Source organism: Gastrolobium bilobum, unplaced genomic scaffold, assembly GCF_033153095.1.
Source record: "Gastrolobium bilobum isolate Gb01-03AN ecotype WA unplaced genomic scaffold, APGP_CSIRO_Gbil_v1 utg937, whole genome shotgun sequence".
Lineage (NCBI taxonomy): Eukaryota > Viridiplantae > Streptophyta > Magnoliopsida > Fabales > Fabaceae > Gastrolobium > Gastrolobium bilobum.
This window is the reverse complement of record NW_026899318.1, coordinates 540,296-557,738: the sequence shown is the minus strand read 5'-3', so window position 1 is coordinate 557,738 and position 17,443 is coordinate 540,296. Positions and strand designations below refer to the sequence as shown.

The window sequence follows — 17,443 nt, the reverse complement described above, 5'->3', positions numbered from 1 at the left end:
GAAAGGCCTTTTAGCTTCTGTAATATTTGGCAGGAGCATAAGGAGTTCAAACAATTTTTGATGGAAAATTGGAGCAAAGCAAGGATGGTGTAGTGGAAGATAACTAGAAGAGCCTCACACCAAAAATCCAAGAATGGAACAGAACAACCTTTGGAATCATAACCTTTGGAGCAAGGATGGTGGAGTGGAAGATAACTAGATCAGTTATATCATCCATACCAGCATACCAGATGCAAAATGGACTGATCCTTCTTAAGAGAAATGGAAATGGCTTGGCAAGCAGAAGTCAAGAAGGCTCAACATAGAAGGGGACTCAACCAGGCACTTTCTATTTTTCAGGCCAATAACAAGGATAATAGAGAGTCTCAAGTCTGGAAGAGTGACCATTTTGCCACACTTTGCAAAAAAATTTACCAGACTGTCACGCTAACAATAAATTTTGTCAAAATGACACGCTGCACCCTTAGCCGTCGTTGAAGAAGTCTGAAAATATAACTAATTCACATTATCTTATCTTAACTCAAGATAAGATAATGTGAATTAGTTATATTTTCAGACTTCTTCAACGACGGCTAAGGGTGCAGCGTGTCATTTTGACAAAATTTATTGTTGGCGTGACAGTCTGGTAAATTTTTTTGCCAAGTGTGGCAAAATGGTCACTCTTCCCTCAAGTCTCTACTGTCTCTCATTCGTAATATGGCAACCAGGGACTGGGATTTCTATGCCCAACACTTGGGTAGAGAGCAAAATCGATGTAACCATTGGCTGGCACGAGAGTCACTTGCGTTGGATATGGAATTCTGTATTTTACATAACCCCCCTCTGTTATGCAACCCTTGCTTTGTAAGGACAGTGAGGGTTTGGATTTTAGCTCCCCTATTTTAGTTTAATTTGTTTTTGGGCTTTGCTCTCATTATGTACCCAAAAAAAAAAAAATCTTTAATACTACTATTGTAATATAACTCTCATTTAAAATAAAACCAATTCGTTTTTATCAGTGAGATGTCGTTTTGAGACGAAAATGAAGGTATTTTTATAATTATAATTTTTTTTAGAGTTCTAATAGTCTTTCTTATTATAATTTTTTAATTTTTCAACCAAAATGATGATGTTTTGTAAGTGAATGTTAACAACTTATCTACCTTCACTGCATAAATATTAAAGTCAAAATAAAATTACATATTATTTATTCCCCTAAAATAATAACATAATATTAACATTATTATTTTTTCTTCAAAAAAAAACATATCAACACAAATGTTATATTTCTATTGGTCGGATATAGGTATTATGTATTAATTTTTTTTGCATTATTTGATAATCTATTTCGAGGAAAAAAAGCAGAAAAAGATAAAACATGTACAATTCTTACAAGAGAGTGTGTTATGCGGCAGTAAGTTATAAGGGAAAAAGAGAGAGAGGCTTTATTAGGGTGTTAGAATATTTTATTACATTAAAAAAAGTTGATAATGTTAAGGCTTTGGACACTTGATGGTAATTAAGAAAAATGATACTAAATATTTTTTCTGTAATTTTTATGTAAAAACTATATAAGTTTTGTTGTTCCTCTTGATTTAATGAAAAGAATCGACTTCACCATCGGATTCATCATTAAATAATTTCAAATCCTCTTAATAATCTTTCCAATAAAGAAAGTGCTAAATATATTTTTTAAATATTGCACACACTTAATTTTTTTCATTTAATATATTTTATTGAGTATTAACAAGAATATTGTGAAGACATTTTAAGAAATATTGCAAAACACTTCATTATTTTATGGGGCAGATATACTTACCACAAAAAAAATTTACCACATTTACAATCAACTTAATTACCGTTGATTTTCGTCAATCTAACGGTTATTTATTGAATTTATTAAAAATTAATTAATAAATACGACCCAATAATTTTCAACAAATTATGACCGTTAGATTGACGGAAAACAACGATGATTAAGTTGATTGTAAAAATAATAAACTTGTGTGGTGATAAATATATCATTTCCTTTATTTTATTATTTAGAGGTCCTTCAATTTCCATATAGAGTAGATATATATTTATTAGATTTTTCAGGAAAATGCACATCTCATGAGTTACCTTTATGAGCAGTGCGCATTACGCACCAATAGCAGGTTTATTCGAGACAGTGACTAAAATGTCACGTTTTGGCAAAAAAAATTATCAGAATGACACGCGAACAGTAAAATTTTCCAAACTGCCACGCGGCATAATTCGCTACACAGTGTAGCGAATTATGTATGCAAGTAATTCGCTACACAGTGTAGCAAAATATGTCACGTCAGAATGCGCATAACCAAAAAGCGTCATGTGCCAAAATGTTGAAATTCGCTACATAGGGTAGCGAATTTCAACAATTTTGACACTTGGCACTTTTTGGTTCTAACGTGCCATATCTCGTTACACTGTATAGTGAAGTATTTGCATGCATAATTAGTTACACTGTGTAACGAAATTATGTCATGTGGTGTAGTGAATTATGTCACGTGACAGTTTGAAAATTTTTACTGTTTTCGTGGCATTTTGGTAATTTTTTTTGTCAAAATAGTCACTGTCCAGGTTTATTCAGTGTGTGACGCTGGCAGTAGTAACTTGTATTGAATATTCAAGGGTTAAACCGCAACGGTGATTCCTTCCTGGTTGGGTCAAGTGAAGTCTGAGAGAGAGAGAGAGAAGAAATCAGAAATGGCGTCCAAAGCTCCAAAGAAAGCTAATCTCTTAGATCACCATTCCATCAAGCACATCCTCGATGAGTCTGTCTCTGAGGTCCGTTAAAGTGTTAAACCCTAACCCTTTATCTTTACTTTTTCGATCTGATCGACGTTGCGAGACTTCTCTTTTATTTTTTATTTTCTTGCGTTTTCGGTTCTCTAATTGTAGTTGAAGTGCCTCCAATTTTTATTTATTTATTTTTGTTGATTGATTCAAATTTTTGGGTTGGTGTAGGTTGTAATGAGTCATGGGTATATAGAAGACGTGAGATTGAGCAATGTGAGGCTGTTCATTGGGACCATCATCATTGTCATTGCTCTCTTCGCCCAGTTTTACAAGAAGAAGTTCCCTGAAAACAGGGATTTTCTCATTGCTTGCATCGCCTTATATCCTTTCCCTGCCCTTTTCCATACCTTTTTTGTGTGTGTGTGTAAAAAAAATCTTTTTGATGAAATCTCGGCTTGAAAAGAAACATCTGGAATTAACTCTTTGAAGTAGCGGGGGATGCAGGAATTATTCAAATTGAAAGTTGTCAAGGTTCCTCGTTAAATGAGTTTGATGCTTTTCGTGAAAAAGGAAATTTGATTGCTGATGTTTATGTTTTTATTCATTCTGCTTCAGTGCTGTTTGATCCTTAACTCTTTGCACGTATGTAGTCTTCAATGGGTTATTGCAGCTGATCATATACACCAAGGAGAAAAATGCCATTCTGTTTACTTATCCTCCTTCTGTGAGTTTCCGTGAACTTTGCTAAATCACTTGTCTTTAATGCTTGAGTTTTATTTATATATGGAGAATAGATGCTGTGTTTGGCTTGAAGTGCTTTGGATGACTGATCTTCCTAAATCTCTTAAAAATGAAACTTCGTCTACCACCCTCCTGGGATGGGTAAATAATAATATCAGTCCTCTGTTTTTTGGATTTGGAAATTGTTGAATGAATACCTTTGAAACACACATAATCTATACTACTCACTTTTTGCATAATGTTTAACGTGGTCTGTTAGAATATGTGTGATGTTTTATGACCCTTTGATTTCACTTAATAAAGGTTATAGAGTGTGGACTTTATTCTTCATCTTTTAGATGTATATTCAAATATGAAAAAACAATTTCTAGAAGTTCTAATAGCTCCCCGTTTTGTGTGCTGATTAAGTTCTTTTTTCATCCGACAATTCCTAATTCACTTTTAGAATTATATGATATCTATTTTGTCATTGCGTGTGCGCGCATGTGAGAGAAAGAGAGAGAGATAGGAGTATGGCTTTTTTCTGTTGGGGGGATCTCTTTTGAAAGAGCAATAAGGCTGTTGTTTAAGTCTGGCTAGTTTTGTTAGTATTGTGCCATAGTATGGGCCTTATCTTGTTGTTTAAGTCTGGCTAGTTTTGTTAGTATTGTGCCATAGTATGGGCCTCAAGATAAGATACATAGGATAATCTGAACATGACTGTTTTAGCTTAGTAGTCATCAACTCATCATAGACACAAAGAAGATCCCTTGTGTATTAAACGGGCCTTGCTTCGAGTTGACAAATAGCTGAAATTAATATCAGTTTGGTAAGCGAGTAATATTTATTTGATATAGTAGTGTTATGGAATGGTTCCAAATTTCCAATGAACTTTCTATTATGCAGTGGTATTGTTATATCACATTCTTTTTATCCTTTAGTTGTTTAATTGCAATTTAAGTTGTATAAAAGTTGCAACAGGATAATTTTTCACATCCAAACTAACTACTTAGATCGACTACGGCATGTCTTTAGGTTGGAAATTTAACCCAGATTGTATCTATATCTTTATTGTTCTAACTTCCATACAACTTCATCTGGAATTTGAGTTGACCCAAACATGCTAATAGGGTTTTAGTTGCTTTGTTTTCAGTCTTAAATTGGATTTCAAATTTGATTGCTTCATTTTCAGCAAGTGATTTAAAGGGGGTAAACCATTATATTTGACTGAAGTTTCCCGTACAATGATGCAAACTGGTTGTGGCTTGGCTGGTTATCTTATTTATAGGATTTCATGGACTATGGTTGTGGATATTTTATGTTTTTATCTTTGCAGCGGCTATACTGTGGAATATGTTGTATTTCATTCATCTAAATAATTTTAGGTTTGTATTTGGACTCTGTCATCGAATCAAGTAATGCATTTGATATTAGCCTTTCACCAGAATCCGAAGACATGCTTAAAATTATGATTATAGTGTCTTCCAACTTAGATTTATTTTTTATTTTTTTACAGGGATCCTTTACCAGTACCGGTTTGGTAGTTTCCTCCAAATTGCCTAGATTCTCTGACATGTACTCACTTACCGTTGCAAGTGCTGATCCAAAATCAATTTCTGCAAATGAACCAGTACATTTTACCAAAAGTGTTACTCAGTGGTATCTCTCTCTCTCTCTCTGCATTCCAACCCCTACCTCCAATTTTTAGCTTATACATACCCACACAATGGCACTGGACATGAATCAGTATGCATGCATCTGTTGCACTGCTTTTTCGACATCAACATGCGTCAGTCTATTTTTGCTGTATGCAGGTTCACTAAGGACGGAATCTTGGTGGAGGGCCTCTTCTGGAAGGATGTTGAAGCTTTGATAGTTCAATATACTAAAGAACCAAAGAAGAGCAAGTAATGTGGAGTCATGATCTTGGTTCAGCAGAGTACTTTTTGGATGAGAAATATATATCCTGGATATGGTTTATAATTCTATACATTTTCAACATTTGATATAGAATTGAGGGAATCGAGTTTTAACCAGCATTAGAACACAATTTATTCCCATATTTCATCAGTTTATTTTGTAGAAAAAGGTGGAACCTTTATTTTCATTTAATTTCCTAAAGACGATTAATAGTTCCCTTTCTCTATTCTTTTTCTTTTCCACCTTTTTTAAAAAATAAGTTTTCTTAAAGAAGAAGATAAGGGTTACAAAGAATGAGCATAAGACATCCTCACAAGAAAATTACAAAAGAAAACACCTAAAACTTATTGAGTCTTGTAACAGGGCATGCTTTTTTCTATGCTTGCCTTTCAACGAAATATCTCTAGGTTTATAACTCCACGGAGAAGTTTTTTTTTTTTTTTAAAAAAAAAAAAAATCCTGTTATTTTTAAACTAGTGGAAAATGTAAGAAGAGGAAGGACCGTACGTGGGGGTTTGCTGAGTATGTCGTATTAGATCTAAGTTTAATGGTAAATTCATTAGCCTCGCTAGGAGGAAAGGGTTGAATTTCAATTCCACTGCCCTTGTGTGCGGTTTTTGAAAGCAGTATAATGAGGTTTCTTTTTAGTATGTACGTGGTATAATGAGCTTTTTCTTTAAACAGAAAAAGGTATTTCTTTTTAATTTCGGCAGGCATCATTAATTTAGTGGCATTGAATGCTGGGACCTTATAAAGATGAGTAGGGTAAGGGTTGTGTAAAAAGTATTTTGTGGGATTCGTGAATATTGAAATCGTCTCTTACATTTTTTACCCATTGTTTCAAAATAATCGTGATATGTGCAAACTTGTCATGAGAGCTATCATCTTACTTATGAATTGCATTCTTCGTTCTTTTACAAAAAAGGTCAGTACATGCCATAGTTAAATAGACAGAGGGGCAAAAAGTAAAAGGAGAAGGAAAAAACTTCAAGGTATATTTTACAAAAAAGAGAGTATAAACTCGCAATATACGTGATAAATACCACTTCAATCCAAAATCTTAAGGCATTGAATGATGGTATTTTTAATATTTTTTTATTTTATTCTCTAACATACCCCTTCACGTAAAAGTCTTTTGGATTTGAAATGTAGATATAGAACAAGTCTATTATTGGTCTGCCTTGTGCTGCACAAGCTCAATTTTTTTGTCTGCCTTGTACTTTTCTTAATTCTACCTGAAAGTGGGGACGAAAGTGGGGGTGATGAGGATCGAAATCGTGAACTTGTGGTCACTAAAGCTCTATACCATAATAAGCATCACTTTAATTCAAAACCTTAAAACGTTAGGTGATAGTCTTTTTAATATTTTTTATTTTATTCTCTAACAATATTTTATACAGCTAACCACTGACTTTGCTTACCAGCTCCTAAATCATAAACAAATCTTTGGTACTATATATATATATATATATATATATATATATATATATCTAAAAAAATAAAAAATTAGGATTTAGATTAAAATAAAAATAAAGATATTATTTAAATGATAATATAAAAAATTAAAGAAAAACGGTAATCACGTGGCCCAAAGAAAAATTCCTAAACCAGACTATAGTTAGCAAGAAAATCAGAGCTTTGGTTGCCCTTCCTAGATTTGTGTGAGATCTCTACATGCCAGTTTATGGAGATAATATTTTAAGCTCTCGGCCCCTGTGGTTCCACAAGAGAGAGAAAGAGGAGAGAGAGATAAGAAAAAAGAAAAAAAGAAAGCAGGGAATAAATTTCTCAGTTTATGATACTGATACGTACTTATCATATATATATATATATATATATATATATATATATAAAATTAAGGGAGAAATATTTTCTATTATTAAAGACTCGTAATATAAGTGAGACCTATAAAATAGTAAAGAAAAAAAATTCATGGTGGAACTCACTTATGTTATAAGTCACTAATAGGAAGAAATGTTTTTTATATATATAGAGGGAAAAACTACTCCTGTAACATAAGAGTAATTTTATCTCCTATGCATTTTTCTTTTCTCATGTTACATGAGATAACATCTTTCATATTATAGATATAACAAGCGATAGATCTCATCACTTGTTAAAAAAATAAAATAAAATAAATAAAATATTACAAATTTCAATACCTCAGAAAATAATCTCCAAATAAGAAAATAATTTTCGTACATATACATATATTGGAGGGGGGCGGAGGGGCTATAGTGAAACTGCAATCACGTGGGGCGGATGAAACTGGAAAGGTAGGCTCGCATAAGCTTTCGACATTTTCAAGTGTTAAAGTCTTAGTAGGCTTATGCTAATTGAGGGATAAATGTGGAATTAGAATTTCATTAAGTTAGGATATAATAATATTTTTTTAAAACGTATAATTTATTTATTATACTCAACTTCTTCTTCTTTTTGGTAGATTACTCAACTTTTTAAAGATATATAAAGACTAAACTATAAGAGGGAAATGATTCATTTATAATTTTTTTTTTACAAATTATATTAAGTATAATCGATCATACACTCTTAATTAAATTATAACCGGTCATACTTAGTGTAATTTGCAAACAAAAAATTTATAAATATAACATTTTCCAAATTATAAAATATAACTTTTTCGAACAAAATTATATCTGTTGTTTACTTGCATAGACATGCTTAGATTGTTATAAAAGTATTCACACGCAATAAAGATATACGAGTATTTAATAGTATTATACAGATGAGGATTTATTAAAAAATGCAGCCAAAAATTAAATGTGCGCAGCTAGAGCAAATCACGGATAATCTTTTCTTACTTGATCACTTTTGTATGTTAGAACTTATGATAATCATAGATTTTGGGAAAATTTGTACTAATATGTATAGATGACTTATTAATAAAAAAATTATCATTAAAGAAATATAATATAAAAATATTAATGTAACCTTATTTAATAGCTTAAGTTTTTTAGTAAAATAATTCTTTATATGGTATGAGAGTTTATGTGACCAAATGATTATTAGTTTGATTCTCATCACCCTTATTTTACTAATAAATAATTATATATTATGGAGTCTCATCGCATAGGTAGAGCATACATATGTATTATCCACTCTTCACACACATATTAAAAATCCAACGTAGGTTAAAGTATGAAAAGACAAAGAATGAGAAATAGGGGTGAAAGTGGGATGGGTTGGGCCAAGCTTTGCACCAAAAAGCCCAAGCCTATGCCAAAAAATTCTAATTTAGCCTGACTCAAGCCTAGTACTAGCCTAACTGTTAGTCTGACTTGACCCGTTTATAAAAAATAAATGGTTGGCCTTAGCCCGTAAGTCTGTTAATTTTTAACTTCCAAGCAGAACCATGAATCAACTTCACAAAATACTCAAATTCTTTTGCTAAACCAAAAATCACAATTTCAACGTCCAAACAGAATCATAAATCACAACAAAACTCATAACAATATGCATTTAAGTCACTTTCAAAAGCAAAATGTTCAAACTAAACAACATATATTTCATCAGATCCAACAAATAAATCCATACTATGTAAATTAAAATAACTACATGAATCCAACAAACACATCATGATGCTTGTATTAAATATAACATCTCACAAAAACCTTTTAATATATTCATATACACAATTTAACATGTTGAGATATTGGTCCTCCGACATAAGAAATAAAATCAGATTTCTATTAAAATATAATTGAATATAATTGAGTTATAAATAATTGTAATTGATTAAATTTGTATCTTTTATTTTTTCTTCAAGACATACTTATTCTATTTTATTTAAAATAAATAGTACAATATAGGCCGGTTTGCAGACTTATAGGTCAGGCCTTGTGAAAGTGGGCCTACGGCTTATTTATTAAACAAGTTTTTTCAAAGCCGAAGCCCAACCTATTTTACGAAATATACTAGGTAAGGTCTGACCTGATATAGGCCGAGCCGAAGGCCCCTGTAGACTGACCCGATTCAATTTCTCCCCTGATGAGAAGGTTATAAATGTAAGTTTCTCCATCCTTCCTATAAATACCAAATCTAATTTCTCCTGTATATAGTTTCTTAAGTGAATTTTGTGAGGTATTAGTTCCCTTAGTTTAAGAAAAAGAAATTTATTCTCTCCTTATAATTAAAAAGAAAAAATATTTGTTCTTTTAAATAACACAACTTATATAATTTCACTCTCAGAAAGAGGTAGGACTCACATTTTTATTTTGTTTGTCCACTCTCTCTCCCCCTTTATCTATCTCTTTCTCTTACTTAAAATGATACAACTTTACCTCCTTTAAAATGATACATATTTTTTCCTAATTAAAAAGGGGATAGGATATTCTGACACCCAAGTTATGTTACACCCATGTGACACCCAGTCAATCTCACCGTTAGATCGCTTATGTTGATCCAACGGTTATATTTATTTCCATCTTTGTATGGTCATGATTTTCCAAATTTAATATTTTATATTTATTTCTACCTTTGTATGGTTATGATTTCTCATATTTAATGCTTTCACTTTAAATTTGGGAAATCATGACCATACAAAGATGGAAATAAATATAACCGTTGGATCAACATAAGCGATCTAACGGTGAGATTGACTGGGTGTCACATGGGTGTAACATAACTTGGGTGTCACAATATCTTATCCCATTAAAAAGATGATGTAATTCTGGGTTTCAAATAATAAAGTTTTTCTATTCTTATCCCGTTTTTTATTTTATTTTATTTGTTTGAGGGTTTTCTACATTAAATATTTGTGTTTCATTTATTGATTTCAATATCCTTTATCTATTGACTATTATATTGCGTGAGGAGACATATTAGATAAATATAATATAAAATTATTAATACAATTTCACCTAATATTTTAAATTTTTAGGTGACATATTCCTTTACAATTATTGATGAAAAATTAACTAAATACCTTTGATAAATACAATTCAATCTTATTTATTGATTTTATCTGTCATTGGTGGTCCTCGTTCACCGTTATTCTAGCAAAAACTACTATTATGATAATAAATGTTCTGTTTCATTGTATTTTGAATTTGTTTTTCTTAAAACTATTTTACAGAATAATTATGAAAATAGATTTTATTTGTGTTTTGACAGTTAAAACTTAAAATATAAAACGAAAATAATTCTTCTTTAAATTTGATTCTAAAATAAATATATAAATTTTATCAAATGAATTTTTTGTTTCTTACTGAAAATCATAAAATTATTTTTAAACATGGCCAAAATTCTGGGAATGAATGGATTGATCCCAATACCAAGCATGCAAGTGGCAGTCAAGGGACCAACAAAGAAGATATGTAAGTGAAAAAGAGGGTCCCGTGCATCAATTATCCCCTGATTAATTTTTTAATCGGATCAGTCCCTTTTTAAGTCAACTCTAGATTCCAGAGAGAGAGAGAACCACAATTAATTATGGGGTGTTTGGTAGAGGAATTTTTTTTTAATCTGGTAATCTCAATTTTCCAGAAATATAATAAAAATATTCAGTTTACGATAATATCCGAAAATTAAAAATTTAGAAAAATTTAAATTTTTGATAATCCTACAAAATACCTTGTATCAAACAACATCGTATAAAAATTTACGATAATATTATATGAGATATTTTATCTTATGTAACATATAAAAAATAAGTAAATTTATTAAATAAAGATTTAATGTTTCTAATGTGAATGTAAATAAATTTTTTATTTATTTTTAAAACAACATCGTTTTGATTTGTAAGATTAAAAAATTACAATGAAAAATACAATTATAATTCTTAAATAAATTATATTATAATTACATTGATTTTCGTCACAAAATAACATCGTTTTGGTGTCGTTTTAGGCTTAATGTAGACAACTTATCTAAATTGAATACAGAAAAAATGAATTCTTAAATAAAATAGAAAGAACAAAAGATGAATTCAATATACTCCTATGTATGTGTAAGAGATGAATTTATTTCTTGTAACAAGAAAGATATTAAACCCAACAAACCCTATGCACCCCACTAACCATCCACAATAAATAACAAGCAAATCAGTAATAAAGGAAATATTAAACAGCCCGTTCACATTCAGCCAATTTTTTTTTCAAATAATGAGAGCAAAAGCATTAAAAATAAAAATAAAAACTGCATAAAATTTAGAAGACGAATCCAGAAACTCCTATAAAATTCTTGATGCACTTCTAGTCATTTTACTTGAACTCAATTGGCTTATTGTCCTTTCATATATTGTTTTAATATAATTATATTATGTGGAAAAATTCAATTATTTATTTATATATTAATAGTTAATAGTTAATTAATAATTAAAGTTATCATTTTAATTATCTCATGTTATGAATTTAATCATTAAAAATTTAATTATCTCATGTTTATTCCATTAAAAATTAAAAGCATGTTTTTTTAAAAATGTAATCAAAACTAGATGTGCTAATTCAATTTGTTCATATTAAATTAGGAAATTATTAACACGTGATTATTTTTCAATAGATAAATATTATTTCATAGAATATTAACAATGTATAAGTATTTCAATAAATTATTAATTTTATTTTGATATAAAAAACCTAATTTTCTCTTTAAAGCGAATCGGCCGAAATTTTCACAAACTTCAATTTTTTAGAATGGTTATAAGACTAATCCAAGTCGGGATTCAATTACAATTATAATTCTACTAATTTTTCTATTTTTCTGATTTTTTTTTTATAGGAGTCAAATTCTCTGCCAACTTACTCCACCCTATTGCCAATTTGATGATTAAGCTCTGAGTTAAGGAATAAAAAAATTGACGAGAGTTTCTATAAATGCACCTCCTATCACGCATACGAAAGAGGAACCTATCATCTTGGATTAAACAATTTTATTTTTGGTACCGTCATCCTGACACTGAGTGGTGGATATAACTCTTTTTCAAAAAGAAATTACAGACTATGTATTATAAAGAATACTTAGATATGATTTCTCTCTCTCTTCTTAGGAAACATATCAATACATGTATTGTATTTCTATTAGTTGGATACAGGGAAATAGGGAACCAAATGCCACACGTTTCAAAAGTAATTGCTCAAATGTCATGTAAATAGTAAAAAAAATTCAAAGCATCACGTGTGCAAATTTGCTATAACGATGTTATGATTTCCAAGTGTGATCAGTGTTATATTAGTTGTTAATAGACTGAGTAAAATGTGTATAAGTAGAGGGATCCATAAACCTAATACCGAGAGATTGCTGATTTATTCAAGTGTGATGAATTTCATATTATTTGGTAATGAGCTTGGCTAAGTGAACTGTATATAAATGGAATGACTCATGAGCCTAATGTCTTAAGGTTTTGGGTTGTGATATGGTGTCGGACCCACTTGAAGTGATTGGTCTAACTTAGCCTATTGGTGGTGATCCTGCACTACGAGCTCCCCCTTGGACCTGCCTAGGTACTCAATCTATCTCTAGCCAATCACCAGGCTAGCTCAAGCCCAACTTGACTCTGATACCACTGTTAGGCAGGTTCAAGGGAAGCTCGTGGTGGGAGACAACCATCAATAAGATAAACTAGGCCAACTATAGCAAGTGAGTCCGACGTCATTTTATAACTCAAAATCTCAAAGCATTGGATTTCATTAGTCAATCTATTTATATACACTTCATTTAATCTATTACCAACCAATGTGAGACTCATCACATTTGAATATCCTAACAATCTCTCGGTTAGTGTGAAACCCAATATTTGTACACTCTTTTTCATTTAAGTACTCCAGGCTCAAAGTATTGAGTTTTCCAACAAATAGGTAGTGATTAGGGGTGTAAATGGGCTGGCTGGGCTGGGCCGGGCTCTGACCTATTAAAGGCTTTATTTGTAGGCCAAACCCGGCCCACTTTTTAAAATAAGAAAGTCTGACATGGCCTACAGGCCTTGTAGGCCTCCCAATGTAGATACTAAGCAAAAATAATAATTGTATAGAGCTAAGAAAGTTCCATTCATTCATGCATGAAAACGAAAAAGTGTGCAATAAGGAATAAAATTGTATAAAAAATAAAAACCTTGTCAATTTGTCCAATAGAGACATGATATGCGTTCAACATATAAGGAAATCTAAACCAAAAAGAGAAAGAATGTTGACTAAATCTTAAGCAAAAAGGGCAATAATCACTGTTGATTTGTCAAAATCTTAATCAGAGATTGCATACTGATTTTGTGTTGATTTCGTAAGAAAAACAGATAAATTGGAGCTAAAGAGGAAAAGCTAAACTGAAGGCCCACGCTCACAGCGTGGGTATGACGCTCATAGCATGAAGGGAGCCCTTTCATACAGAGGCATCTACTCTATTGGCGTGGGAAACACGCTAGTAGCGCCAGAGATCAAATTCGGGCAGAGGCTATCACGCTACTGGCGTGGGAACCACATGAGTAGCGTCAGACCCTCAAAGAGCCCACGCTTGTAGCGTGGAAACCACGCTAGTTGCGTGGTGCTCCAGGATTATAAAGAAAAACTCCCACGCTCACAGCGTGGTAACCACGCTAGTGGCGTGGGAGGTGCGGACAATCAGCATTAAATCTTTTTTAAATCAGAGACAAGATTACAGTGAGATGCGGAAAAGATTAGATCAAGATTCTCCACCAGGTCAAAGACTCTACAAATAGAGACTCAGACCTCAAGAGAAAAACACAACTTTTACACGTGAGAAATTGCGAGCGACAGGAATCGGAGCCAGCTTTCGGTCACTAAAGATTCAAGATTTCTTCTTCCATTCTTTCCGGTTATTTTTAGTTTTATGAATTCTTTTGAATATTTGGTTTTGTCAGACATGAATATGTCTGGCTAGTCTTTTTATATTGTGGTAAGGGTCACAACCCTTGATGTGAACCCCTTGTAGTTTGGTTAATTTTATAGTTAATTATTTCAATTGAATTTATTTTACTCTGTTCTTCATCCATAATTCTTTTAGAATTCGCGACTCTATTAGGATCGTGAGGGTTAGGGTTTTCAATAGCAATATTGGAATTCTAATTCCTGACAAAGGGTAAATAACTGTTCATGTATGCACTAGGGATAGGCTACATGAACTGCAAATGTGGAAAATTCACTGGGCAAAAAGATTAACTTGAAAAAGGATTTCTAAGGGATTAGGATTCTAATAGGGTTAATAAAGTTAAGATCACTAAGGGATTATGGCTTAACTAATTAATTATAGATGGTGAATTGTTTGATCAATTGGGTAATTAAATATAAACATTAATCAATATTACAAAGAGGGGATCAGAAAGGTGTTGGAGTCCTTTGCTGCAATATCTTTTTATATATTTTTCTCAATCTCAACATTTTACTTTAAGTTTTCAAACTTCTTTCTGAATTGTTCACGAAATATTGAATAGTTCACAATTGTCACAACACAATTATTTCAAAAATCTCTTTTGTTACTCCAATAAGAAAAGAATAGTTAAATTAAATTTGGTGCCTCAATCCTCGTGGGACGATATTCTTACTCACTTTTTATTACTTGGTACGATCGGTGCACTTGCCGATTTTACGCAACAAGACACCGATCTGAAAGTGTTGAGTGAGTGATTGAAGTCTTCAAGTTCTGTGTACCATGAAGAAGATCACAAAAATGGGGCTTTTGGGAGGGAAAAAAAAAGACTAAGAGAAAGATGAGAGAAGGAATGTACGCTGCGTACCTAAACAAAGGAGCTTCAAGCAGAGGTGGCTGTCGGAAATGACCGGCTACAAGCACAAGGGTTCTAAGAGAAAAGACGAAGCCGAGAGTGAGAAGCGGCGGTACACATAAAAATTAGGGTTAGTATTGGTACTTTCACATAAAATAAATATTATTTTATTTTAATAAATTAAATAGGCCAGCCTACAAGCTGTAGGCCGGGCTTGACAAAATTGGTCTATGACCTATTTGTTAAAAAAGTTTTTTTATAAGCCTAAGCCTACTCTACTTTTCTGAAAGGTAGGGCTAGGCCGGGCTTAATGTAGGCCGAGCTGTAGGCTGGACCGCACTAGCCTGGCCCATTTACACCCCTACTAATAATTTTAGTTTGCAAACATGACACGTTTATAGTGGTCATCTAATTCACTATTGATAATAGCAAATTTGATGGTTAAACAATCGAGGAGGGATATTCTCACAACTAAAATTTTTTACTACCAACTTACTACCTATCTAATCACTAGTAGATTAACATTTTTTCTCTCTCTCGAAACACTTTTTAACATTTTCTCTCCTTGATCCAATGATAATGTGATAAGTAATAAGTTAGTAGTGAAAATTTTTAGTAATTAAAATATCATCACTTTAAAAAATCAGTCTCCTCTAAATAAAAACATAACATAGTGGGATATAAATTCGCCACACAAGCTAATGAATATAGTAGCGCACTTTTATATGATTCTGACTGAATAAACAACTAATTTGAATACTTTTAACACTTTCGTACGATTACCGAAATAATATTTTTTTTTCCAATTACAATTCAAAATAGACGATTATATAAATAACGGAAAAATAGTTATTCTTTTAAATGACACAACTTATATTTTTTCACTCTCATAAAGAGGTAAGACCCATACTTTTATTTTTTTTATCACTCCTCATTTATCTATCTCTTTCTCTAATGACACACTTTTTCCTTAATAAATAATTATAACATTTTCATTAACATTTATGCAGCACTTTTCTCGGAGCCACCAATATCAAATCACCCATCACCAACAAACTACGTTGAAGGCCTGCGCCCATTTTTCCACGAGTTATCACAATCGACGCTAGATAACCGTTACGTAGTCTTCAACTTTACTCAATACCACAATTCAAATGGAAAAAAAATAAGATACAATTTTAAAAAGAGAAAATCATTAACGCGTCAACTGCAGAGATAATTTGTGCACTTTCTTTCACATTAACAGTTGGTGTTATTTTTTTTTTTAAAAAAATAGTGGATTTAGGATTTTATTTTTGTGGCAGAAATTTGCTTTGCAGAAACGTAAAACTCTTTAAAAAATAGGAAGAAATAAAAAGTTATCCCTCCTTTAATTCAATATTATTTAATTATTTTTTTCTATTTTTACATAAAAAGTAAAATATATATAAATGAATATACATATAAGTAAAAAAATTTACTTTAGTACTCTTTTCAAAAAATAAAATATTATTATTTTTGGTAATTTTTGAATTTTTTGTCAAGAATTAAAAAAAAAATTGTGGTAAATTGAGGGGAGAAACCCACAAAAATTCTTTTCAATAACTTTATTTGTGAGTGTGTAAGCGCAATTGGTTTTATGTTTTTTTAATAATTCTATAAATGTTAATGAAAATGTTATAATTATTTATATAATCGAATATTTTGAATTGTAATTGAAAATATAAATAACTAGGCACACGTACGAAAGTGTTAAAAGTACTGAAATTTTTACCAAAAAAAGAAGTACCGAAATAAGTTGTTTATTCAAAATCATTGAAAAGTGCGCTACTATACCCGCCAGCTTATTTAGTGAATTGGCATAAGATTGTCAGATGTTTTATTTTGTTTGCAATGTATTGATTTTTTTACCACTTGGCTGTTTGGATTTTCTTATTTTTAAACTATAAGTTATTTATAAGCATAAGCTAAGTCAAATAGATTTTGGGAAAAATTTTTATAACAAATATTTTTTTTTATAATGAAGAGAAAAGCTAAAAATTAAAAGCTCATAGGAAAAACTTTTGTTTAAGTTCTTATCTGTTTTTCTTGATTGTGTGCTTTTTTTTACAATGAAAATTGATAAAGACAGAGAGAGATAATTTTATTGAAATATGTGCTTTTAAGTAATTTTTAAGCTAAAATTATTATGTAATTTTCAAACAGTTTTTAATTTCTTTTTTAAGCTCTTTTTTTTTACTTTATTTTATAAGTAACTTCTAGCTTAAAAATAAAAGGATCCAAACAAGCTCTAAAATGTCATGTTTACAAATTAAATTTGCTATCTGTTATAACAAATCGAGGGGGAGTTTGGTAGTCGTCATTTTACAGGATTCTCAGAAATTTTTTAAAATT

General features: G+C 31.2%; 1 protein-coding gene across 1 annotated transcript; it reads left to right on the top strand.

Annotated features, from left to right (window-relative positions):
- Positions 1–2,655: 2,655 nt before the first annotated feature.
- On the top strand, positions 2,656–5,593 carry LOC133289595 (signal peptidase complex subunit 2). Its single transcript, XM_061487576.1, has 5 exons — positions 2,656–2,787; positions 2,968–3,119; positions 3,382–3,463; positions 4,976–5,118; positions 5,274–5,593. Exons 1-5 carry the CDS (start codon positions 2,707–2,709, stop codon positions 5,368–5,370), a joined length of 555 nt encoding a protein of 184 aa, XP_061343560.1. The 5' UTR covers positions 2,656–2,706; the 3' UTR covers positions 5,371–5,593.
- Positions 5,594–17,443: the final 11,850 nt, after the last annotated feature.

What these genes read in the sequence shown, in the direction of transcription:
- LOC133289595 (XM_061487576.1), top strand. Translation starts at nt 2,707, where the DNA reads ATGGCGTCCAAAGCTCCAAAGAAAGCTAATCTCTTAGATCACCATTCC. An exon ending in TGTTTACTTATCCTCCTTCT is followed by an intron (nt 3,464 to 4,975) that starts GTGAGTTTCCGT and finishes ATTTTTTTACAG; the next exon opens with GGATCCTTTACCAGTACCGG. An exon ending in ACCAAAAGTGTTACTCAGTG is followed by an intron (nt 5,119 to 5,273) that starts GTATCTCTCTCT and finishes TGCTGTATGCAG; the next exon opens with GTTCACTAAGGACGGAATCT.